Source organism: Bos grunniens, chromosome X (assembly GCF_055505025.1).
Source record: "Bos grunniens cultivar Pamir isolate PY7600 chromosome X, Bosgru_T2T1.0, whole genome shotgun sequence".
NCBI lineage: Eukaryota > Metazoa > Chordata > Mammalia > Artiodactyla > Bovidae > Bos > Bos grunniens.
In genome coordinates, this window is record NC_141194.1 from 60,522,484 (window position 1) to 60,549,491 (window position 27,008).

The 27,008-nt window shown below is 39.2% G+C and overlaps 1 protein-coding gene across 7 annotated transcripts in view; it reads right to left on the reverse strand.

Annotated features, from left to right (window-relative positions):
• The window catches only part of OPHN1 (oligophrenin 1), a 726,794-nt gene that overhangs the window by 94,497 nt on the left and 605,289 nt on the right, over window positions 1-27,008 (reverse strand). For 4 of the 7 annotated variants that reach the window (XM_086388461.1, XM_086388460.1, XM_086388456.1 and 1 more), the window contains 2 exons: window positions 13,450-13,615; window positions 12,308-12,358 (listed from right to left, as the gene is read on the reverse strand). In XM_086388461.1, coding sequence (XP_086244587.1) covers window positions 12,308-12,358; window positions 13,450-13,615 — 217 coding nt within the window. Of the gene's footprint in view, window positions 1-2,668; window positions 6,625-7,844; window positions 7,887-12,307; window positions 12,359-13,449; window positions 13,616-27,008 lie in introns of those variants that run through there. The other 3 variants (XM_086388462.1, XM_086388457.1, XM_086388458.1) reach the window with 2 other exon arrangements.

The following is a 27,008-nucleotide window of genomic DNA, read 5'->3' on the forward strand; positions in this document are numbered from 1 at the left end:
CTCATAGGAATATTATTTGGACAAATTCAGTAAACTCATGCAAAGTACTAAGGCTCATATTTGGCATATAGCAGATGGTGGCTCACACAGTAATGAATCTGCCTGCAATGCAGGAGACCTGCATTTGCGTTAGGAAGATCCCTTGGAGAAGCGAATGACTCCCCACTCCAGTATTCTTGCTTGAAGAATTCCATGGACAAAGGAGCGTGATGGGCTACTAAGTTTGTCATCATTTGTTACAGCAGGAATAGAAAATTAATACAGTGGTTTTGTGCCTTACTTTGTACATGTCAAATGAGGGCTTAATACCTTGTCTTACCTACTTTATGGGTCTGAGAACAAAATGATGAACATAAGTGTGCTCTGCAGAGTTACAAGTTATAAACCTGTTAGTATATTCTCCAGTAGGGAAAAAATTGATCTGTTTTGAAACAACTGGATTAAAGCAATTAAAAGCGTAGAGCTCCTGACATTTCCCAGGAGAAGTGCTGAGGGTTTGGAGGGCTGCTTCTCTCCTAGAGAAGTAGTGAAGCATAGGTGAAATCAGAAAACCTAGGTACAAGTCTATTTCCTATCTGTGTGACCTTGGGCAAGTTATGTTATCTCTCTGAGCCTAATAAAGAAATGAGTGTGAACATGTGATGGAAGCAAAGTACTCAGATGGAAGGCATATTCATCCTTCCCAGTGTGTGCCTTACTGCTGGAAGCAGAGATCTTGATTCTGGTAAACTAGTCACCCAAAGGAAGTAGAGTTGAAAGGCCCTTGGGGTGGTACACTGAGCACCTGTTTTCTGCCACTGGTTTTGGCACGTGACCTTAGATCAGTTCCTTCTCCTCTCTGAGTCTGTTTCTCCATTTTAAGAGGTTAGATTATAACTAGTTGTTTTCAGCTAATGAGGATCAGAATCACCTGGAGAGATGCCAGCTGGAGGATGAGCAAGCGTCTTCTCTTTTTTACAGGTCTCTCCTACCCCAAATAAACTACCCCCCCAAATCCCAAATTAGAGGAGTTTTATAAATTTTGTTAAGTACCCCTATTCAGGATATAAGAGTTGATTTCCAAGTATGTGGTTTGAAGCAGCTGGTTCTCAAAGGAATATGGATATCTTGGTTATACATTTATTAAAATACTTGCCAATTTCAAATCGGTTAACTAGAGTCATGCTCCTCCCAGTTTCTTGCAATTTCCATTAATGTAGCTTTGTCATGACTGTGGTATTTCCTCTCAGAATACTCCTTCTCATGTGAACTAAGATACTAATCTCTGGGCAGACAAAACCTGGTAGAATTGCCCATGCTTTCATTATAAGGTTGACTGTAGTTAAAATCCACAGCTGAGAATAACTGAATCAAAACTGAAAATATCTTTTGAGACTACCTGGTTTAAAGGTAGACAATTTAGGGGAGACTTGCTCAGCATTACAAACAGGCAGTGAGGAGTGAGTCTGGACCCCCAACACTCCTGAATGAACTCTTTACAATGCTCCATGTTGCCTTTCTACTGCTTTTAATGCTCAGAGATTTGAAACTCAGGTAACTTTCAGTCTTAAGGTGGTTTCACTATTCTTTGAAGTAGAAAAATCTTCATTTATATTTCATCAAAGTATAAGACCATGTACAAAGCAATGTAAGAAGCAGGCAGCTATGGACACAATCTTTGTAAACATTTCCAACATACCAGATTGGTCTTATCTACCATTTTTGGTCTTTACCTCACCAAGATATCTCCTTCCTCAACCTACTTTGGCTTACAATCCGTGCTTCTCAAATTTTAATGTGCATAGTTATCTCCTGGATATCTTATTAAAATACAACTTCTGATTTCAGATGTCTGGGAGGGGGCCCAGGAGTCTGTATTTCTCATAAGCTCCCAGGTAATACTGATGCTGAGGCTGATTATGGACCATATTTTGAGTAGCAAAACTTGCAGATGTTAGTCTCATTTCTAAACATCATCTCCACTTATTGTCAGAATTCCTTTACCACTTGGAGTAGTGTGCTATATTAGAAACAGGATTGCTCCTGTAGCTTCTAGTGCTGGGTTTTTAATCAATCCCTAACTGTATGACATTGGGCAAATTATTTCTCATCTTCCTGAGTCTCAAGTTTTCTTATCTGTAGAATGGGGCTGTCACTTTCACACAGTGATGTTGTGAGGCCTTAAGGAATAACTGGACTTGGTGCAAAATAGACTGCAGATGGAGATCCCTATGTACAAACAGATTCTGAGCCCTATATTTCCTTAGAATTACAGAAGACAACAGGAACAATGATTGGATTATGCATAATATGCTCAAAGATTGTTTCCATGACAAACTGAAGATAGAGGCCAATAATACTAGACAGTCTGTATACTTTATTAAAAGTCATGTGAATGTACTCCAGGATCTAATTCTTTTTCTTCTGATGTTACATATGTATTTCATAAAGGCATCTTTCTAGGATCTATTAATGTCCTTGGTATCAAATGATTCTTTTCCTTATGAAAATGGAGGCTTTTCTTCATCAGAAACATCTCTTCAAGGTATCTTGCTTTTCTCTGCAATTTTTAAATGCTTCTGAAGCTTTTTCTGGGCTTGTAATGTGTCAAGGCCATTAGAGGCAGCTATATTAAACATAGTATCATTGATCTACATTCTTTCAAAAGCAATTTTTCTAGTCACAGAAGTACTTTTTCATTACTTTATTTATTTTAGTTATTACAGAATTAAAGAACTTCTTGAAAAGGGAAGGATTCTTTCACATAATAGCAACTTATTTTAGATATAGTCTACATGACACCACTTATTACTCAACTTGGATGCTGAGTTTTGCCCCTCAGTGGCTGTACAATATCCCTCATATTTTTTAAACAAAAAATTCAATAATATTTTTTATTCTAAATCATCTCTTAACTTTTGCTGTCACCACAGAAAACCCTTAATAGGGATTTGATCCCAAGGCATCAAGTATTGCAGAAGCACCAAGATCATTTCATTTTCTCAAACTACATGTGTGGATGTCACCAGTCTCAGGGTGACACTGCACATGCTAGAACTTTGGGGAAGTAACAGACATATAGAAGGGCCTTTTTTTCTTTGAAAAGCCCCTAAGCCAAGGATTTGACAACTACCAACAAAAATAAATCTTTCGTGTCACAAGGTAAAAGTAAATGATCTTTTTAAAAACCATAACAAATGGTCATACTGAATGGGAGGAGGAAACATAACAGAAATCGCTTTCAGCCCAGTTTTTTCTTCCCCAGTAAATTGGACCTGCATTCCCTCCTTCCCCTCAAATGCTTGCCTTTTAATATTTTGTTAATCAGGCAAGAGTCAGAGAGTCATGTCAGCTCCAGTAATATGGCCATTATATTACAAAAGGAAAACAATATGGAGTGCAGAATCAGAGAGACCTGGATTAGAAAAACAGTTGTTTACTTGTGTGACCTTGTGCCAGTTATTTTAGCCTGCTGGGCCATAAATCCTTTATCTGTAAGATGAGGATAGTACCCACTTGTATGATTGTTGTAGGGACTAAAGGATATAGTGTATATGAAGCACCTAGCACTTAGTAGGTGCTTAATAAATGCTATCACTGTCAGCTCAAGATTTACAGTTCATCCATTAGCCAGTTTCTCTCCCACTCCAGTACTTTTGCCTGGAAAATCCAATGCGGGAGACCTGGGTTTGATCCTTGGGTTGGGATGAAGAACTGGAGAAGGGAAAGGCTACCCATTCTAGTATTCTGGCCTGGAAAATTCCATGGACTGTACAGTCCATGGGGTCGCAAAGATTTGGACACAACTGAGTGACTTTCATTTTCTCTGGTTCTCAATAATCTCTCAATATTTGTGGTGGAATACAAATTGATTGTGGAATTTCCCCCCAAGGAAACCACAGTGAACCCATATCTCTAATATCTTCAAAAGTACTGACGCTCGAATGGACACTGCTTCTGTGGCTAAAATCTGCATACCTGCTTGGTTTAGTTAGTCATCTAATGGGACAGAACAGAGAGTCCACAGCTCTGAGATTAGGGCTCAATGAGTACTTCCTGACTGAGTCCACCAGGCCTCACAGAGATTCTGTTTGGGGGTGAGCAGCAGGTAGAATGGTAGCCACTTGGCTTACTTGCTCCTGGTTTCTTAGCAACTTGACCTTTGAGACTGGGTAGAGCTGAGAGTTCAATATGGCCACTTGGATACACCTTCATTAAGAATGTTGTCAAATTTCTACTAAATTATTTCCACAAAGTCTCTCAGTGTGTTTATGTCAGATAACATGTCACTAACTCATCAATAAGCCATACTTAGAGTTAAATCTCAGAGAAGGCAATGGCAACCCACTCCAGTACTCTTGCCTGGAAAATCCCATGGGTGGAGGAGCCTGGTAGGCTGCAGTCCATGGGGTCGCGAAGAGTCGGACATGACTGAGCGACTTCACTTTCACTTTTCACTTTCATGCATTGGAGAAGGAAATGGCAGCCCACTCTAGTGTTCTTGCCTGGAGAATCCCAGGGACGGGGGAGCCTGGTGGGCTGCTGTCTATGGGGTCGCACAGAGTCAGACACCACTGAAGTGACTTAGCAGCAGCAGCAGAGTTAAATCTTGAAAGTAGCTATTGCCTTTCAGTAACACTGTTCCAAAGGCATCTCAGAGTTGGTTAGTGCATGTATGCATTCTCTTCTCATCACCCCATCTCTCACCTCCTCTTTTCCCCATGTCTATGCTTCTTCTTGATACTATAGTAAGTGCACTAGTGGGGCCTTGCTAGAAGAGTCCAATAGGAAAGTCCTTTCTCTCACATTGGACCACATTATATTGGGCTGGTCAAAAAGTTCATTTGGGTTTTTCTGTATCATCATATGGAAAAACCTGAATGAATTTTTGGCCAACCCAAAATTACACAGATTCAACAGAGGATGAGATGGCTGGATGGCATCACCAACTCGATGGACATGAGTTTGAGTGAACTCTGGGAGTTGGTTATGGACAGGGAGGCCTGGCGTGCTGCGATTCATGGGGTCGCAAAGAGTTGAACACGACTGAGTGAATGAACTGAACTGAAAGACAGGCTATCTTAAAACCTATCCTTAAATCAAGGCACCTGTATGGGAACAAGTGGTGACACTTTTTCCAGCAGCTTCTCTTCAACAAATAGGAATCAGAAATGTCTACTTGTCAGATTTCTGACTCACTTCACTAATTAATTGTGTTTTAGTTCCTTTTCAATGATTGAAACATCAAATGAGGAAGACCAGGAGCTTAGTTCTGGAAGTCCCATTTGGTGGCAAGTATATGTGGCTCAAGAAAGAGGGTAAAAGCCAAACTCTCAAAATGGTGGCCCCTAAAGCTACCAATCATGAGGCCCTTTGCTTAATAAGCATGGTATAATTGAAAGAACCTTGAGTAGGGATATTGGATCCTGTTTAGGCACAGCTGCTAACTTGCTCTGCCTCAGTTTCCACAATAGTAAATTAAGCAGTTTGACTAAATAATACTGAAAGGCCTTTCTAATCAATTATTTAAGGAATTGTAAAAAGAGTCTTTTGTCTCAAGGGCTGTGGTTCTTAATCTTTATTATGTCACAGGTCCAATTTGAAATTCACTAGAATGTTATGGACCATTTCCTCAGAAAAGGCACATTGTTGTGGAAGTCTACATACCATTTCAGAGGCTTTATGAAGTTCCTGAGTCCATAGATACTGGGTTAAGAACTGTTTTTCTCAGGCGATAAAATAGCTTATCTTCAAACAGCAAACATGAAACAACAATGACAACTACCTGGCCTTTATCCATCTTAACAATTTTCCCCAGCATTTGATCCCAAAATGGAACTCCTACAGAACAAATGCAGTCTGCCTTAAAAAAAAAAAAAAGAACTGTTTTAAGCTTTTGTTTCTTTCTGATTGCTTGGAAAGGAAGCTGTTAGGACAAAGCAGGAAGAAGAATAATTCAAACAGACATAGGCTTTGACATGCAAAACATGCTTTGCAGATTTGTCCTAAGTATGTAAAAGCAGGAAGGCCACCTTCCTGAGTCCACATTGGAGGGAGTATAGAGGCATCACTCTTTCTGTCTGGGCCATAGGAGCAGATGCATTCTTGGCAATGTGGTACCATGCCAGAGCTCCAAACTGGCACTAGGTTCCATATCTTCAGTAAGAAAGACATGGTAAGAGCCTCTGAAATTCAGCAAACATTCCTACTCCCTTACTTCCAAGGTAATCAATGGCCCCAACTCAAGTAACTTTTAGTTCAGGGTAAGACTTCTGAGATCAATCTTTAGCCCCAAATCTTTCAGAGATAGATGGCCTTTTGAGGAGGCAGGAAGTTCAGAGAACAGTTGAAAACTGAGCTCCTCTCTTCGACTCAGGTCAGTGGACAGCTTGGTTTCTGCAGTCTGGCTTGAGGAAGTTCAACCATTCACAGTCTTATAGGAGCTCAAGATAGACCTTCTAGGGGAATGAAGACAGAATACAAAGGAGAAATAAACTTGTGTATAGGACATGTGCCCCTTATTTTATAGCCTCCCAGAGCCTGAAGGTGCAGGGACAGGAAGAATCTGCTCTTCAGCACACAAGGGTTTGAAGAAGACCCTTCTAGAATCTGGAAAGGGTCCCCTGAGGCCAAGGATTTTACAACCTGAAAGGGAAAGAAGAGAGTAAGGAATTAGCTATGATTGGTTAAGCACTTAATAGCCACTGGGCAGTAGGGCCTCTTGTGGTAGGTAGCAAATCTGCTGAGCAACAGCAGCTGGCTAGGAAAAAGCCCTTATAACTCATTCCATAGACCAGTCCCAATATGGTGCTATAATCAGGGCTGGAAACCCTGTGCTTTTAGCCTGAACTCTAATCCTCAAAAAGTCTATAGGGGATATAGAAGCCTGATATCTCTGAGATTACCCGCCGCCCCCCCCCCCTTGCGGAATGGTCACTGCCTTTATGGCCCTACAATAACTCCAGATTTCCTTTTACTGGGACTTTACCTTTATGAGAGCTGATAAGAAAAAGCTTATCTACCCACAGACCTCTGAGGACTGGCAGTGATAGGAAGAAAAGGAAGGCTGAGGAGTACGTGGAAAGCTCTGCTCCAGATACCTGGATCTTGTTTATGCATGTATTGGTTTATATCATGCCAACAATCTGACTGTCAATCAGAACTAGGCAGAGAAAGAAATTTCCATGATCTCCATGGCTCTGGTGATCTTAGTAAGTTACGTATCCCCTCTGAACCTCAGTTTCTTTATATGTTTAGTGAAAGTACATATTATCTTCCTTATTTTTGACATTTGATATGGACTAAATGAGTTAATGGATGTGAAAGCACTTTGCATTTGACATATATAAAGAACTAAGGATGAAGATTCAAGGAGTATGAAATAGTGATTTGGGCTGAAGGAATGAAATCCTTCTACAAATACTAAGGTAGACTCTTTGGACCTACCAAAATATCAAATGAGAGTTTACTGATATTCTTACAGACCCAAAGGATGTCAGAATTAAAAGGTTCCAAACATTTCATTTTACATATTAGGAAATTGAGGCCCAGGAAAGGAAATGTAATTGCCCCAAATGTCACAATCTAGGATTTCTAATGACCTTGATTCAAAGGCAATTCATATAATTATACTGTAGTTTGGCTGAGAGAGAAAGAAAGAGAAAGTAAACTTAACAACATAGAGAACCTCAGTATAAAAAGACAGTAAGTATAAGGATCATGTAATTACAAAGCAGTAAACTGAGTCACGGAGGTTAATTCCCACCCTCTGGACCTATATGGCATTCCAGGTCTCAAAAACTCAGATCTCATAAAGAAGGCATATGTGTAACAAGGTTTTGTAATCAGAAGAGGATACTACATACCTGAGGCCTCAACTCTCATCTCCAGGAAGTCTGCCTTGAGAACTGCGGGTAAAGGATGAAAGACATTTCACTAAGACTCTAGAAATCAGAACTGGAAAGGCAAAACAAGTGGGTGGGTAACCCTTCTAAGGCCGTGCCAATCCGGCCATTTGAAAAATTAGGAAGTGATTCCATCCAGATATTTCAAAACATCTCACTCCATGGTTATAGGTTAGGCTACCTCTCTAGCAGATTTAGAGAGCCCAGTGTCCCAGACACAAAAACACCTTTCAGGTGCTACCACAATCCTTTGAGTGTCATACAATGGGAGGCTAGGGGAGACCAGAGAAACTGGCCTAAGACCAAAGACTACATTCTATGATTATCTCCAATGAGAGAAGGGCAGAGAGGAAAGGCAAATGCCTTGTATGGAACATGAATCTTCCTTTGCCTCAGAGACCAGACAAGCTTTGCCTGGATCTTGATGTCTTTAGATCAGCCCTAGGGTCACCTTGTCTAGAGATGGTTGGAGGAAAGAGAAAACCCTGGATAATTAAAGTCCATATAATGTGGGCAGAAAATCCCAGACAACAGCTGGTCCCAGGGCTATGTTCTCAACATTGTTTTTCTCCTCTCTCTTAAGTCTATTTATACCTACTCCCTGAGTGATCTTATTCCCATTCATGATTTCAATCCCCATCAAGCACTGAGACCCCACCTTCACCCCCAAAGGCTACTATTCATATTGTAATATATGTGAATAAATTTGTACAGTGTCGGTACTCAATAATTCTACCCCTAAATGTATGTAGGTCCAGTACCAATTACTAGTCTAAGTTGTAGTTACCCATTGGTCATTACTATCTGGATGTCACACAGAATCTTAATACACACTGTGTCCAAAACTGATCAGAGAAAGTTTTCCACAAAACCTGTTCCACCATGATTTACTATTGCTACCATCTACCCAGCTGTCCAAGTTAGACTTTTTCTCTCTTCATCCTTCTCCAATGTTCCATATTTGAAAAGTCATTAAGGTCTTACTGCTGCTGCTGCTAAGCCGCTTCAGTCGTGTCTGACTCTGTGCAACCCCATAGACGGCAGCCCACCAGGCTTCCCTGTCCCTAGGATTCTCCAGGCAACACTGGAGTGGGTTGCCATTTCCTTCTCCAGTGCATGAAACTGAAAAGTGAAAGTGAAGTTGCTTAGTCTTGTCTGACTCTTAGCGACCCCATGAACTGCGGCCCACCAGGCTCCTCCGTCCATGGGATTTTCCAGGCAAGAGTGCTGGAGTGGGGTGCCATTGCCTTCTCCAAGGTCTTACTGAGTCTACCTCGAATCTATCCTTTCATTCTATTCCTGCTAACAATGCCATATATCAGGACCTCATCAACTCTTGCTAGGATGATTAGCCTCCTAATTGGTCTCACTGCCTTCAGGTTTTACTCTCCTATCTTCCTCTTTACCAACAGAAAGTGTGTGTATTTCAAAATAATTCATGCAGATTAGAATATGCATTGTCATTTTTTAAGCTTTTAAGCTCTTCATAATGACTAGAGAATAAAGACTGAACTCCTTGGTATGGTATATAAGGCCTTTACAATCTGGCCCCAATCCATCTTCCTGGTCTCACTTCCAGCTGAGCTTCCTTCCCCTCACCCCAACATTCCAGCCAAAGTGGAACACTAAGCACTTTGTGACCTTGCGTTGCATAAGTGGTTCTGTCTTACTGAAATATTTTCCCCTCCTTTCTCTTTTGAGTTTTTAATTTTTAAATTGTTGTATAAGAGAGATAAATGAAAAGTGAGGTCATTCAAATATCAGGTTACATATAGTCAGGTGTACAAATTGGAGGCAAAAAGGGGCACAGCAAAGGTTAAATAGATTATCATTTTCATTAGTGATGAGATGAGACTGACTGTGGCTAGTCTAAGAATTTTGACCAGCAGCCAGCATGTAGATGCACTGATGAAAATGGTGGTTACAAAACTGGGGTCAGAAAGAAAAACACCAATACAGTATATTAACACACACATATATATATATATGGAATTTAGAAAGATGGTAATGATGGCCCTATATGCGAGACAGCAAGAGAGGCACAGATATAAAGAACAGACTTTTGGACTCTGTGGGAGAAGGCAAGGGTGAGATGATCTGAGAGAATAGTGTTGAAACATGTATATTACCATATGTGCAATAGATGACCAGTCCAAGTTCAATGCATGAAACAGGGCGCTCAAAGCTGGTGGTGCAGTGCACCAGGGTGGGATGGGGAGAGAGAAGGGAGGGAGTTCAGCATGGGGGGGACATATGTACACCCGTGACTGATTCATGTCAGTTTATGGCAAAACCCACCACAATATTATAAAGTAATTAGCCTACAATTAAAATAAATAAATTAATTTTAAAAAGTGGGTCTAGACGGAAGGGGTGCTTTTGTCATGTGGATGCTGAGTGGGAGGACTCTGTAGGTACCTAGGCAGGTGACTCATGACATATTGGAGGACTGGTGTACCCAGCTTGGTCTTACACACACTCCTGCCAAGATAGAATCTGGGGATAAGGAAGAGGATTAAATTTAGGTTCCAGAGGCCTGACTATAGGACTGGTAGGGTCATCCTCCATCTTGAAGTGCCTGCTTTGGCCATAGTACCCTATGTTGCAGTTGGTCCAAGATTTCTCTGAGCACTATGACAAAGCCTAGGCAATGGTTACCAATCTTTCCACATTTTCAACACCAGTTTGGCTATAGTTTCCCTATTAGAAATCAAACTGCCTTAAAGATTCTACTGGACTTTGTTCATGCCTAGTACATGTACAGCTCAATGCCTTGGTTCCCTGTTCAAGGCTACAGAGCAATCGTTCTCATTTTCAGTGTATTCTACCCACCTTTCAAGTTCCATCTCAGATACCACCACCTCTAAAAAGCTTTCCTTTAGATATGCGCACTTCATTCTGTTAACTCAAGATGTTTTATTCTATTTTCCTGGTATTTATTTATCGTATGGCTTATCCTAGGGAGGGAGGAAGGACTACCCAGAAGTAGTAAATAGTCCTGCTTATAGGCAGATGCTTTAAGAATATTAAGGTGTCTCTTTCTGTTTTTCTTTTTTTCCCCTCAAGGCTATCTGATTAAGCCTGCTTCAAAAAATATTCTAGGTAAAAACTTTATCTTCATTATATTAGTAAAAGAAATCTAAGGCTTTGACCTTGCTTTCATCTGTTATGGTAGAATAAATGGTAAATTATTGTCTAAGGAGAATATGGTCTAGACTAGAGTTCCATGTGGCTGACTGCCAAACAGAATTTGAGTGGCCTGCTATTCAGAATCATGTCCTGGTGAGTCAGGGCCCACAATTTTAACTAAATGATGTCTAACCTATCCCAGCTCCAGTGCTGGCAAAAGCATATTACTCTGCTTTTAATTGAACACCCAGAAGAGTTACACTCCTATTACCAACCAGGAAACACAATTTTGATCTCTCTGATAAGCAACACTAAGTGAACTCACAGAAGAGTCCCTGAAGGATAAGCAATCATTTCTCCAGGTGTTCCAATCTAACGGGTCCCAAATGATAGGCCTTGAAAAGTTTATACCAGCACTTGAAGAATTTTAAAAACAAATTAATTGGAAGGAAGAAAGGAAAGAAATGTAAAAACCTAGATTCCCAGGTCCTACTCCTGGAGATTCTGTTTAAATGAGTCTAGAGTGCAAGGTAGGAATCTGTGTTCATTTTCTTTTCCCTCAAAATTTTCCAGGTGATTTATATGTGCAGCCAGTTTGAAAACAACCACCTAAGTCTAATGCTTACCTCTGGAATCAGGACTATGCTCATTCTAAGGCTGTTTTTGTTAGAATGTTGCACTCTATATATTTCTATCTGTTGTCCTTTTAGAATAAAATAGGATCTAAATAAGCAAACTAACAAAAAAAAAAGACCTACAATGAGCATAATATTTTTGCAATACCACTTGGCATGTGAGTACTGTGTGTGTGTGTGTGTGTGTGTGTGAGAGAGAGAGAGAGAGAGAGAGAGAGATTGAAAAACAGAGTCAGAGAGGCAGAGACAACAAATATAGAGACAGACAAAGAAAGAGAGACATGGAGAGAGAGAGAAAAAAAGAGTCAAAGAGATAGGGAAACTGAGAGACAAAGAAACAGAGACATAAGTAGAAAAAACACAAAGAGAGATAAAGAGACTGAGAATTACAGAGACGGAGAAAGAAATAGTGTAAAAGAAACAAATAGGTAAGAGTGACAAAGGCAGAGAGACACACAGGTATAGGGAAAAGGCAGAAACACAAGTTAAGACTGGGGAGACAGAAAGACAGTGTTGGGGGAGAGAAAGGAACAAACACAGTCAGACAGAGACAGAGCTACAGGAAACAGAAAAGGGGAATGTTAAGAGAGTAAATGACACACTCATGATGCATTTGTTAAAAAGTGATTTGGTTTCAGTTATGTCACCTGCATCTCTTACCTTCCTGTTTTCCGGGAAGCTGTTTCAAAGAATCTGGTCCTGGAAGCCACTCTGCAAACAGAAGTCAACCAAGTCCCATCAACTGCTCTGAAATATGTGTGAGAACCAATGGCCAATGGAAAGGAGAATAAAATATGAACCAGACAGGCCACCAATGCCACGTTCTGCCTTAGCTTACAAAGGATCTGGGTCTGAGGGAAAATCTATATATCAGAATGTGAAATGGCTCAGACACCATAGGCACTCCCAAGGCTATGGCTGATACCCTCTGCTTCCCCTTGGTTCAGAATGTTCTAAGTATGATATGCATTCAGGCTAGTCTTGGGAGAAATAAGTGAAACAAGTTCTTGGTTTCAGAGTATAGTTTTTGGCATTATGTAAATACACTTAGCTAATCAGTCCAAGCGGTAGAGGCTTTTATTTTCTTACTTCCTCAATTTTACAATTATGAGACAATAAACACAAGAAAAAGGAAAACCAGGAAGCAGGATACTGAGAGTGGTCCCAGGCACTGGCTACAGAGAGGCCAGCCAGGCTAGTTTTGTGGCCAAGCAAGGCAGGTCCCTAAGGGGTGCTGTGGCCCCATCTTAGCTGCTCTATCCCTGGTATCTTGGCTTGCAAGCCAGCCTCAGGAAGGCCTGCTGGATATTCGTTCTGTTCTTACCCTGTAAGATGCTCTATGGAGAATGAGAGTCATTTAGGAAAATTTTTAAAATCATACTTTCTCTTTTTTTAAAAAAGCCTTAAAGTACAAGTAAAATGAACAAATCTGTTCATTAAATTACTTTAAAACAAGTAGTAATAATAAGATAAAAAATTTCCAGGCCAAGGAAGCATGAAAGCAGTAGGTAATCTTATTACCCTACAGAGATCAGGGCAACTAAGAAAAATGGGTCTCCTATCAGGCATTAAGTTTTAAACACTTCAGCTTAGGAAAGCTCTTAGGAAAACTCTCCCAGCCTTAAGCTTTGAGTAGAAAACTCTGAATAGGGCTGGTCTATGACAGTTCCCTTCACTATGAAGTGAATGATGCCCCAGGGTTGTGCATTGTACACCCTTTACAACCATAATGGTAATCTTAAAAGCATTCTTAGTGATCTAAGGTGGGCTTTAGGTCAAGGTTGAAAAACAGCCCTACTTACACAGATGATGGGATTTCCCCTGCATTGCCAGCCATAACATCTGGCTTTGGTTCTGGTTTCTGGGTAGTAGTTGCCCGGCAGGGAGGGTCTGGAGGCCTCACTGGGGGTCTGATGATGGTTGGCTTTTCTCCTGGAGGCCGCACTTTGCTGAAACTGTCAGAGTCTCCTGGAAGAGAGAACAACAAAAATTTGGACAGTTAGCCAAATGGAACACTACTCCTCAGGAGGTACCCGATATTGCAGTGATATTGGCCACCTTTCTTGGTCCCCATTTCTTTTTGGTTACTAACAATTCTGGATTAAAAAATTATTCTAGCAGCTATCCCTTCAGATAGTCTAGTCTATGTTTGAACTCCAGCTCTGAAACTTCATATTTGTGTCACCTAGGGCATCAATTTGCTCAGTCTCAGTTTCTTCAACTATATAAAGACCAATAAAACACATAGCATGTGCTTAGTCAATATCTGATCACTGAATGGATGGACATGAGTTTGAGTAAGCTCCAGGAGTCAGTGATAGACAGGGAAGCCTGGTATGCTGCAGTACATGGGGTCACAAAGAGTTGGACATGACTGAGCAACTGAACTGAACTGAACTGAGGATATCAATTTGCTCAGTCTCAGTTTCTTCAACTATATAATTAAGACCAATAATACATTATCTTACAGAGGCATTAGGAGAATTTACTTAGGTACTGGCTCAGATGGTAAAGTGTCTGCCTGCAATGCGGGAGACCCGGGTTCGATCCCTGGGTCAGGAAGATCCCCTGGAGAAGGAAATGGTAATCCACTCCAGCACTCTTGCCTGGAAAATCCCATGGACGGAGGAGCCTGATAGGCTACAGTCCATGGGGTCGCAAAGAGTCGGACATGACTGAACGACTTCACTTTCACTTTTCACTAACATGTTTAGTATTATGACTGACACATAGCAGGTGCTTGGTCAATATCTGATGATGAATTTGTTATAGTCATCATCACCAAAAAATCAGGTTCTTTTCACTTAAACCTTGACTATTGTAGCAGTCTCCTAACTGAACTTTCTACCTCTATGTCTCTAGTCTCCATGTGACTCAGCACAAAATAAATACACATAATTTTTTTAATAAAACAGTTCTGGCAGGAGTATATTGGAACAGATGCATGCACACATTGCTCGTAGCACTATACAGTGGGCTTACTCTATCTAGATAGCCTGACATCAAGAATTGTGGAACAATGTGGATGAAATGCAAAATAATATATATGAGACAGTTCATGCTCATTGATCCAGTTGATCCACTTTGAAGAACAGACCAAAGAAATTAACCCAAGAGGAAAAAATAAGCAATCAGCACAAAAACATGTTTCTTAGTAGCACAAAGTCAGACTCAAGCACAAAGGAAATAATTAAATTCTTACAGGCATTTAACCAATACATATTATGCATGAAATAACAAAGATTTAGGCTAGGTGAAAAAGGTATTCATATAAAATAATATTAACTGAAGAAAAGGCCACAGAAATATTCATGGCCTGATGAACCCCATCCGGAAATAGACACATGTGTAACTATGCAAGAGTGTTATCAGATTTTGATATTCACTCAGTTTTTGTCAGTAAACCTTGATAATCATTTTTTCTTCTACAAAACTTTTTAAGGTAAATGTAAAAAAATCAACTTTAATCCATAATCCTTAAGTATTTGAAAATTGCTTTTCTAGATTTTCTCAGTGGCTATAAAACGTACAGGATAAAGTTCAAACTCCCTAGCAAAAATTCAAGGCCCTCTATGAGTTGGTCCCAAATTATTATCCCAGGCACTAACACTGGACTTTAACTCCAGCTCTACTTTTGTTAAACCAGTCTCCTCACTGGCCCTATCAAAGCAATCCCTTGGTTCTTACTTTTAGATGAGACAGTATGGTACAGTGTAGAAAGTACAGAGTCTTGAGTTGGGCAGATCTGGCTTTTAGGCCTTGTTCTGCTACTTTTAAGCTGTGAGACCCTGGACAGTTATTTCAACTCTTTGACTATCAAGGTATTCAGCTGAGAAATGGGTATAATAACCCCTCCTCACGAGGTAGTTTTAAGAACTAAATTAGATGGCTGATAGAGAGTACCTAGGTGACAGCTGGGATAAGTAAGTGTTAGACTCTGCCCTGCTTCTTGTCTGATATATACCCCTGTTTTCATGTTTGATCTGTATTGAAAGAAAAAGAAAAGAAAGAAAGTGAAGTTGCTTAGTCATGTCTGACTCTTTGCGACCCCGTGGACTGTAGCCTACTAGGCTCCTCCGTCCATGGGATTCTCCAGGCAAGAATACTGGAGTGGGTTGCCATTTCCTTCTCCAGGGGATCTTCCTGATCCAGGTATCAAACCTGGGTGTCCCGCATTGCAGGCAGATGCTTTACCCCCTGAGCCACCTGGGAAGCCCAATCTGTACTGAAACCACCCCTAAACACTCAGCTCAAATCTCAATCCTCTGAACACTCCACCTGGCATAGGTAATTTCCATCCATGTAAATGCTCATAAAATACATATATTGCTCTGTAGGGTTTTTTCATTCCTCTAGCTAGTCATTCTTGTGAGGGAGACAGATATGAAAAAAAATGATAATGATAATACAGTATGATTTGTGCTCTAATGGTGATATGAGCCAAGTACTATTCAGTCACACACAGAGAAATTCTGTCTCCCCATCTAGGCTGTATCTTACATTTCTGGACACATCATTCCCCTTAGCACCAGGTCATGTACACAGAATTGTAGCTAAATAATGACCAAAATAATAATAATAATCTAAGTTTTCTAAAATGTTATACCATTCAAAGTACTCTTCCAGATAACTATTGATGTTCACAATAAGCTTGTGAGGAAAGAATAGCAGATGGGTCTTATCTTTTCCATTTTACAGAGAAGTAAACTAAGGTTTGGAAAGGTGAACTCACTCATCCACGATCACATAATTAAGTAAGTGGTAGAGAGAGGACTAAGACTTATAACTCCTATTTCTGCATCCACTGTTCTTCCCAGTGTTTGCTGTGTTGTTGTTAGTAGTAGTAAAAATGAAGTGAGTCAGAAAGAGAAAGATAAATATCATATTTTAATGCACATATATGGAATCTAGAAAAATGGTACTGAAGAATTTATTTGCAGGGCAGCAGTGGAGAAACAGACATAGAGAATAGACTATGGACATGGGGAGAGGGGAGGAGAGGGTGAGATGTATGGAAAGAGTAACATGGAAACTTACATTACCATATGTAAAATAGATATCCAACGGGAATTTGCTGTATGGCTCAGGAGACTCAAACAGGGGCTCTGTATCAATCTACAGGGGTGGGATGGGGAGGGAGATAGGAGGAAGGTTCAAATGGGAGGGGTATATGTATACCTATGGCTGATTCATGCTGAGGTTTGATAGAAAACAACAAAATTCTGTAAAGCAATTATCCTTCAATAAAAAATAAATTAAAAAGGAAAAAGTTATAAATGATAACAATAATGATAATGATAATAAAATAAGTGATAAAAATTTAGCTACCATTTTAATTGAACACCTGCTCTGTTCTAGATACTATGATACTATAGTCAGTGCTTTATGCACATACTCTCATTTAACACTAGCCATAACCCTGAAAGATAAAAAGTATTATACCTGTACTACAGCTGAGGAAACAGAGAGATGAGAAGCAACCTCATAGTTAATTGGCAATAGATCCTGGTCTATCTACTTTCCAAAGCCCAAGTAGTCACAAGTACCAGTGATTTTCAACCCTGGCTAAACATAGAGAACATTGAAATTATATAATACTGGGGACCGAATAGCCAGAGATCCCAGTTTAATTGATTAGGGTAGGACCTGGGTATGGATATTTTCTAAAAGTTCCCCAAGTGACGCTATGTATAGCCATAGTTGAGAACCTCTAGCCACATGATGGTGCTTGCTCACCTGCAGATCAGATTAAAAGAATTGACAACACTGTTCCATTTCTACTGGTTGCTGGAGTGAGTACTGGATAGGAAGCATACACTTCAGTCAGAGCCAGAAAACATTTCTACCTGAAGCTGTGTCCACCCTAAGGCTATCATTTCCTTTGATGAGAGAACTGGATGACACTCCCTGAAACATGAAACCTATTCATTTACCAGTTTCAGGCACATCCAAATAGACATCAACCTAAGGCCTTGTAAAACAAATGTCATTAGAGTTGCATCTTCCTAGGCTCTTTATGAAAGTGAAAGTCACTAAGTCATGTCCGACTCTTTGTGACCCCATGTACTGTAGCCTGCCAGGATCCTCTGTCCATGGAATTCTCCAGGCCAGAATAAGGGAGTGAGTAGCCACTCCCTTCTCCAGGGGATCTTCCCAATTCTGGGATCAAAGCCAGGTGTCCCACATTGCAGGTGGATTCTTTACCATCTGAGCCACCAGGGAAGCCTGAGAATACTGGAGTGAGTAGCCTATCCCTTCTCCAGGGGATATCCCCCACCCAGGAATTGAACCATGGTGTCCTGCATTGCAGGCGGATTCACCAGTTCAGCTGTAAGGTTCTTTATTGGGAGCTACAAATGGATGTTTCATTATAAGTCGAACTTCAAAGTAGTAGCAAAGGGCTTTCTTGGTTGAAAGACCCCAATGTTGTTCTCTCTTACCTCTAATGTCACAGCAAAGCCACAAGTCAAACTGAGTTAGATAGGGAAGAGTAACAATACCCAGGAGTCAAGAGACCTAGATTTCAGTATTAATACTAAAACTAACTTGCTGTGTGACCTTGAATGGATCATTTCCCTACCTTTACAATGTGGACTTGGACTGCTTTCCAGATCAATGGGTCCATGATATAAGTCTATAGGCCTATATCTTTCCCTGCTGACCTTCATATGCTACTCTAAAAGACTGTTCTGATCATGTACCTAACTAGTTTGAAAAAAAATCTCCAGATAGCTAGATAGATAATAGTTAGATTTAGATTTCACAGCTCCCTGTTATCTGCAGTATAAGCACAAACATTTTTAAACCTGGAATTTATTACCTTCTTCGGTCTCAATTCAACTGATCATTCTGGTCTACCTTTCCACCATTCCTCTTCACATATCCTATAGTCTACACAAATCGTATTACTTCTTGTTCCACGTACACATCCTACAATTAATAATCTCTTTCTCAGATGCCCTCTATTCCTTATTATATACCGCAATTTGCATCATCCATCAAGATTCAACTTAAGTTTCATATCTTTTGGAAGCCTAATATGCTGCAAATTCCTTTCTCTCACTCTTACAGCACCAATCACCTTGTACTTTGATTCAGGGCTCTTTGTTTTGTTGGTTTTACCTCCCTGATTAAGATGGAGCAACCTGAGAGCTAGATCTAGGTGAGATCCCTCTCTGTAGTCAGCAAGGGCCCAAGTACATTGCTTTGCATTTAGATGTTATTTAATATTCATTGAGAAAAGAAAAATGTAGCTCACTCCATTAGAAGGACAACAGGAAAAGCTTTCCATTTTCAAGTCCCCATTTGTGCCATCTGTGATACACACAAACATGATATACCGAAATATGAGGGTTATTCTAAAATATAAACTGAAAGGTATTCAATTTATTGAGTGTTTCTTGAGGGTTTTTTTTTTTTTTTTGCCCAGCCTTATGCTGTCACAAGAGATGCAAACAAATGATTTGACATAGACTTTGCCATCCAGAGGCTTAAAACTGAGTTGAAGAATGAGTCATACTCATGGAAAATAAGCATGGATATTGTAACTCAGCATCCACACTAAAGGGTCAAACTTGGGTGCCAAAAGAAATGGGTTAAGGGAGAGTTCCCTGGGGTAGGATTGTCAAAAGGCTGGACTTTGAGGAAGATGGCTAAGAAGCCTTCCTTGCCCCTTCCCCTTATCAATGGTCCTCCTATTTCTGAGTGTTTGGCATGGTCAGAGAGAGGCTGAGGGTGGAAAAAATGGCTCTGAGCTCTTTTATAACCTCAACATTTAGAGCTTGAGGCTTCTCATCAGCTCTAGAATATAGAAGAATAAACATCTACCATCTTCCATGCCTGCCACTTCCTAAAAGGCTGTTACCCAATCAGTAGCACCCGGAGAAGGCAATAGCACCCCACTCCAGTAGTCTTGCCTGGAAAATCCCATGGATGGAGGAGCCTGGTAGGCTGCAGTCCATGGGGTCGCTAAGAGTCGGCCACGACTGAGTGACTTCACTTTAACTTTTCACTTTCATGAATTGAAGAAGGAAATGGCAACTCACTCCAGTGTTCTTGCCTGGAGAATCCCTGGGACGGGGGAGCCTGGTGGGCTGCCATCTCTGGGGTTGCACAGAGTTGGACACGACTGAAGCGACTTAGCAGCAGTAGCAGCAGCACTATCATTTTCAAACTTCTATTATATTACCAGAAGTTCTGTATACCTAATCTTACTCAAACACCAAAAAAAAAATCTTGCTTGCAATATAGGCATTGTCTTCACTTACAGTTGAGAAAACTGGCTCAGAGAAGTGAAGTTTACCTCATTAAGATCATGTAGTTAGTAACTGGATGCCTGTAAAATCAAAATAAATGCTACCTTAAACTGAATACTCCTTATGTGCTAACTATATAGGTATCTCATTTCATCATTATTGCAATCCTATACACATAAATATCTTCATTTTACAAGTTAGAAAACTGGGCTCAGAGAGGCTGTGACTTCTCCAAGGTCCCACAACTAGGATGAAGCAGGACCAAGATTCACATTCACGTCTCAGAGACTCTGGAGCCTAAGTCACACCTGAGGCTTCACTAAGCCTTTTCAGCTTAGTGGTATTTATACCAAATTGTATTTCCTTGTAATTTATGTTTAACCTTGGACTTTAACATGACTTTTACTATAAATTGGATCTGCCTCTCCAGCTCAACTTGTTCCCTCCCTCCCCATTCTCTATCAAATGACCATAACTAAAGAATCATAGCATTTATAGATTTCTTAGGACTTGAGTAGCCCTCATTGTCAACAAAAGAATCTGAAATGCAGTTCATGGGTGCAATGTCAAAAATGACAGAATGATCTTGGTTCATTGCCAAGGTAAACCATTCAACATCACAGTTGCTGTTGTTGTTCAGTTGCTCAGGTGTCTTTGAACTTTGTAACCCCATGGACTGCAGCACTCCAGGCTTCCCTGCCCTTCACCATCTCCCAGAGCTTGCTCAAACTCATGTCCATTGAGTCAGTGATGCCATCCAACCATCTCATCCTTTGTGGTCAACATCACAATAATCCAAATCGACGCCCCAACCACTAATGATGAAGAAGCTGAAGTTGAACAGTTCTATTAAGACCTTCAATACCTTCTGGAACTAATACCAGAAAGAGATGTCCTTTTCATCAGAGGGAACTGGAATGCAAAAGTAGGACGTCAAGAGATACCTAGAGTGACAAGCAAGTTTGGCTTTTGAGTACAAAATGAAGCAGGGCAAAGGCTAACAGAGTTTTGCCAAGAGAACGCACTAGTCACAGCAAACACCCTCTTCCAATAGCACAAGAGAAGACACTACACATGGACATCATCAGATGGTCAATATATAAATCAGATTGATTATATCTTTGCAGCTGAAGATGGAGAGGCTCTATACACTCAGCAAAAACAAGACCTGGAGCTGACTGTGGCTCAGATCATGAGCTCCTTATTGTAAAATTCAGGCTTAAATTGAAAGAGGTAACTGGTTGAATGGTATCACTGACTCAATGGACATGAGTTTGAGCAAACTCCAGGAAATAGTGAAGGACAGAGAAGGCTGGCGTGCTGCAGTCCATATTGTCACAAAAGGTTGGACATGACTTAGTGACTGAACAACAACAAAAAAGTGAGAAATTGATAGCAACACAGTAATTGTAGGGGACTTTAACTCCTCACTTACATCAATTAATAGATCATCCATACAGAAAGTTAACAAGGAAACAGAAGTCTTAAATGAAACAGTAGAGCAGATAGACTTAATAGGTTCATACACAACATTCCATCTAAATGTAGCAGAATATATGTTCCTCTCAAGTGCACATGGAACATTCTCAAGGAAAGACTATATGTTGGGACAAAAAATAAGTCTCAATAAATTTAAGAAAATTGAAATCATATCAGGCACCTTTTCTAATCATGGAATGAAACTAGTAATCAACTATAAGAATATTTAAGAATTATAAATATGTGGAGAATGAACAACATACTACTGAACAACTATTGAGATAACAAATAAATTAAAGTAGACATTGAAAATTACCTAAAGACAAGTAAAAGTGAAAACATGGCATACTTAAATATATTAGATGCAGCAAAAGTGGTACTAGAGAGAAGTTTATAGCAATAGAGGCTACCCCAATATATAAAATTTAGGGTTTCCCTTGTGGTTTAGTGGTAAAGAATCTGCCTCCACGCAGGGACACAGGTTTGATCTCTGGTCTAGGAAGATCCCACATGCCACAGAGCAACTAAGCCCATTCATCACAACTATTGCACCTGTTCTCTAAAGCCCAGGAACCGCAACTACTGAGCTCAAGTGCTGCAACTACTGAAGCTTGAATGCCCTAGAGCCCATGTCAGCAACAAGAGAAGCCACTGAAATGAGAAGCCTGTACACTGCAACTAGAGAGTAGCCCCCTCTTGCTTCAACTAAAGTCCACACAGCAATGAAGACTGAGCACAACCAAACATAAATAATAAACAAAGAACCTTTTAAAAACAAAAATAATAAACCTCAAAGAAACTATCTAACCTTACACATAAATGAACTAGAAAAAAAAAGGGGGGGGGGGAAATGAAGCCCAAAGTCAGTACAAGAAAAGAAATAATAAAGATCAGAGTGAAAGTAAATTGAAACAGAGACCAAAAAGGTAATAGAAAAGGTCAAAGAAACTAAGAGCTGATTCTTTGAAATGATGAAAAGAAATATTAATAAACCTTTAGCTAGACACTAAGAAAAAAGGAGAAAAGTAAAAGTCTCTGATAAATAAAATTAGAAATGAAAGAACAGAAATAACAGATACCACAGAAATACAAATAATTGTAAGACAATGATATGAGCAGCCAAAAATATATGTCAACAAATTGCCCAACCTAGAAGAAATGGACAAATTCTTTGAATCTCAATCTTCCAAAACTAAGTCATGAAGAAATAGAAAAATCTGAATAGACTGATTACTAATACAGAGATTAAAGCAGTAAACAAAACCTCTAATAATCAAAAGTCCATGACCAGACAGCTTCCCAGGTGGTTTATACCAAACATTCAAAGGTGATGTAATATGTATTTTCCTCAAGTTTTTCTAAAAAATTAAAGAGGAGAGAACACTTCCTAACTTATTTCACAAGGCAAACATTATCCTGATACCAAAACCAAACAAGGACAACACACGCACACACACACACAGTTATAGGCCATTATTCCTGGTAAACATGGATGTAAAAAATCTCAAAATATTAGCAAATCAAATACAATACATTAAAAATATCAAACATCATGATCAAGTGAGATTTACTCCAGGGATGCAAGGATAGTTCATTATGTGCAAATCAATCAATGTTTACAGCACATTAACATGACTTGATGGACATGAGTTTGAGTAATTCATGGGGTCGCCAAGAGTCGGACATGGCTGAGCAACTGAACTGAACTGAACAAAATGAAAAATAAAAAAATATCTCAATAGAGGCAGAAAAAGTATTTGACAAGATTCAATACACACAAATTATAAAAATTTTCAACAAAATGGGTATAGAAGGAAGTACTTCAACATAGTGAAGGTTACAGACTGCATATTATATATGTGTAGCTAACATCATACTCAATGGTGAAAAACCAAAAGCTATCCCTTCAAGAAAAGGAGTAAGACAAGGATGCCCACTCTCATCACTCTTATTAAACATAAAACTGGAAGTCTTAGCCAGAGCAATTAGGCAAGAAAAATAAATAAGATGCATCTAAATTGGAAAGGGAAAAGTAAAACTACCACATTGTTTTGTTTTATCTAAAGAAAATTCTAAAGATTCCATCAAAGAACTATTTTCATTGATAAACAAAATGCAATAAAATGAAAATAAACAAAGATGAGCCTTGGAAAATTTAAAAAAAATTGAAATGATTTCAAGAATCTTTATAGATCACAACGTTAGATTAGAAATAAACTGCAAGGAAAAATCATAAAAACACAAACACATGGCAGTTAAACAATATGTTACTAAACAACAAATGGGTCACTGAAGGAATCAAAGAGGAAATTAAAAATACCTAGAGACAAATGAAAATGAAAGTGCAACAGTCCAAAACCTACGGGGTGCAGCAAAAGCAGTTCTAAGAAGGAAATTTATAAAATCTTACCTCAAGAAATAAGAAAAATCTCAAACAACCTAACTTTACACTTAAAACAACCAGAGAAAAAAGAACAAAAAAACCCTAAAGTTAATAGAAGGAAAGAAATCATAAAGATCAGAGCAGAAATAAATGAAGTAGAGACAAAGAAAACAACTGGAAAGATCAATGAAACTAAAATCTTGTTCCTTGAAAAGATAAACAAAATTGATAAACTTTTGGCCAGACTCAAGAAACAAGGGAGAGGACTCAAATCAACAAAATTTGAAATGAAAATGGAGAAGTTATAATTGATCCACAGAAATACCAAGGATCATAAGAGACTACTATGAGAAACTGTATGCCTATAAAATGGACAACCTTGAATAAATGGACAAATTTTTAGAAAGGTACAGTCTCCCAAGATTGAACCAAGAGGAAATAAAAAATATGGACAGATGAATCAAAAGTACTGAAATTGAAACTATGATTGAAAAACTCTCAAAAAACAAAAGTCCAGGACCTAAGGGCTTCACATCAGGTGAATTATATCAAACATGTAGAGAAGGGTTAAAACCTATCCTTCTCAAACTTTTTCCAAAAAAAAAAAAAAAATGCAGAAGATAGGAAACTTCCAAATTCAGTCTATGAGGCCATCGTAACCCTGATATCAAAATCAGGAAAACATATACCAAAAAAAATAAAATTACAGGCCAATATCACTGATAGCACTAGTGGAAAAGAACCCACCTGCCAATGCAGTAGACCTAAGAGACGTGGGTTTGATCCCTGGGTCAGGAAGATCCCTGGAAGGAGGGCATGGCAATCTTCCAGCATTCTTGCCTGGGGAATCCCATGGACAGAGGAGACTGGTGGGCTATGTCCATAGGATCAAAAACAGTTGGACACAACTGAAGCAACTTAGCGTGCACACATGCATCACTGATAAACATAGATGCAAAAATCCTAAACTAGCAATACTAGCAATCTGAATTCAACAATACATTAAAAAGAACATACAAAATGATCAAGTGGGATTCATCCCAGGGATGCAGAGTTTTCAATATCTGCAAATCAATCAATGTGATAAACCACATCAACAAACTGAAGAATAAAAAACATATGATCAACTCAATAAATGCAGGAAAAGCTTTTGACAAATTACAGCACCCATTTATGATAAAAATCTTGGCAGAAAGTTGGCACAGAAAGAACATACCTCAACATAATAAAGGCTATATATGACAAACCTACAGCTAACATCAATCTTTATCAGATTCTTTTGCCATATATATTATTACAGAATATTGAGTAGAGTTCCCTGTACTATACAGGAGGTCCTTGTTGATTATTATTTTATATATAGTAGGGTGTATTGGAAAAGGCAATGGCACCCTACTCCAGTACTCTTGCCTGGAAAATTCCATGGACAGAGGAGCCTGGTAGGCTGCAGTCCATGGGGTCGCACAGAGTCGGACATGACTGAAGCGACTTAGCAGCAGTAGCATCTTACTTATTGGTGAAAAGCTGCAGGCATTTCCTCTAAATCAGGGCCAAGATAAGGAAGTCCACTCTCACCACTTTTATTCAACAGTTTTGGAAGTCAGAGAAATCAGATGAAGAAAGAAAGTAAAGGGAATTCAATTGGAAAAGAAGTTAAATCACCACTCTTTGCAGATGACATGATACTATAAATAGAATACCCTAAAGATGACACCAGAAAACTACTGGAGCTAATCAATGAATTTGATAAAGATGCAGGTTACAAAATTAACAACAGAAATCTTTTGCATTTCTATACACTAACAAGGAAAGATCAGAAAGAGAAATTCAAGAAACAATTCCATTTACCATCACACCAAAAAGATCAAAATAACTAGGAATAAATCTACCTAAGGAGTAAAAAGACCTGTACTCCCAAAACTATAAGATGCTGATGAAAGAAAATGAAGAAGACACACACAGACGGAAAGATATTCCATGCTCATGGATTGGACTCAACACAATTCTTATCAAATTAACAATGACATTTTTTCAGAGAGCTAGAATAGAAAATCTCAAGATATTTATGTAGACACAAAAGACCCTGAATAGCCAAAGCAATCTTGAGAAAGAGCTGGAGGAATAGGTCCCTGACTTAAGACTATACTATAAAGTTACTGTTATCAAAATAGTATGGTACTGGCACAAAATAGAAATATAGTCCAAGGAACAGGATAGAAAGCCCAGAAATAAACCCTTGCACCTATGGTTAATTAATTTATGACAAAGGAAGCACGACTACACAATGATTGAAAGAAACTCTCTTCAACAAATCGTGCTGGGAAAACTGGAAAGTTACATGCAAAAATGAAATTAGATCATTCTTTAACACCATAAACAAAGAAGGCTCAAAATGTATTAAAGATCTAAATGTGAAACCAAACACTATAAAACTCCCAAGGGAAAACATAGGCAGAACACTCTCTGATGTAAATTGCAGCAATATCTTTTTTTAATCCAACTCCCAGAATAATGGAAATTAAAACAAAAATAAATAAATGGGATCTACTTAAACTCAAAAGATTTTGCATAGTGATGGAAACAATAAAAAATGAAAAGACAATCCACAGGTTGGGAGAAAATATTTGTAAATTATGTGACTGACAAGGGATTAGACTCCAACATTTATAAACAGCTCATGACACTTATCAGCATCAAAACAAACAACCCAATCAACAAATGGGTAGAAGACCTAAGTAGACATTTCTCCACAGAAGACATACAAATAGTCAAGAGGCACACCAAAAGATGTTCAACATTGCTATTTATTAGAGTAACGCAAATCAAAACTATAGTGAATTATCACCTCACACCAGCCAGAATGGCTGTCATCAAAAAATCCACAAACAATAAATGCTAGAGAGGGTGTGGAGAGATGGGAACCCTCGGGCACTGTTGGCGTGAATGTAAGTTGGAAAAGCCACTATGGAGAATGGTATGGAGGTTCTTTAAAAACCTAAAAATTTGAGCTACCATATAACCCTGCAATCCAACTCCTGGGCATATATCCAGAGAAAAACATGATCCAAAAGGATACATGCACCCTAACATTGTAGCACTGTTTACAATAGCCAAAACATGAAAGCAACCTACATGTTCACCCATAGGGAAAGGGATAAAGATGTGGTACATATATTCAATGGAATATTACTCAGCCATTAAGAAGAATGAAATAGTGCCATTTGCAGCAACATGAATGGATCTA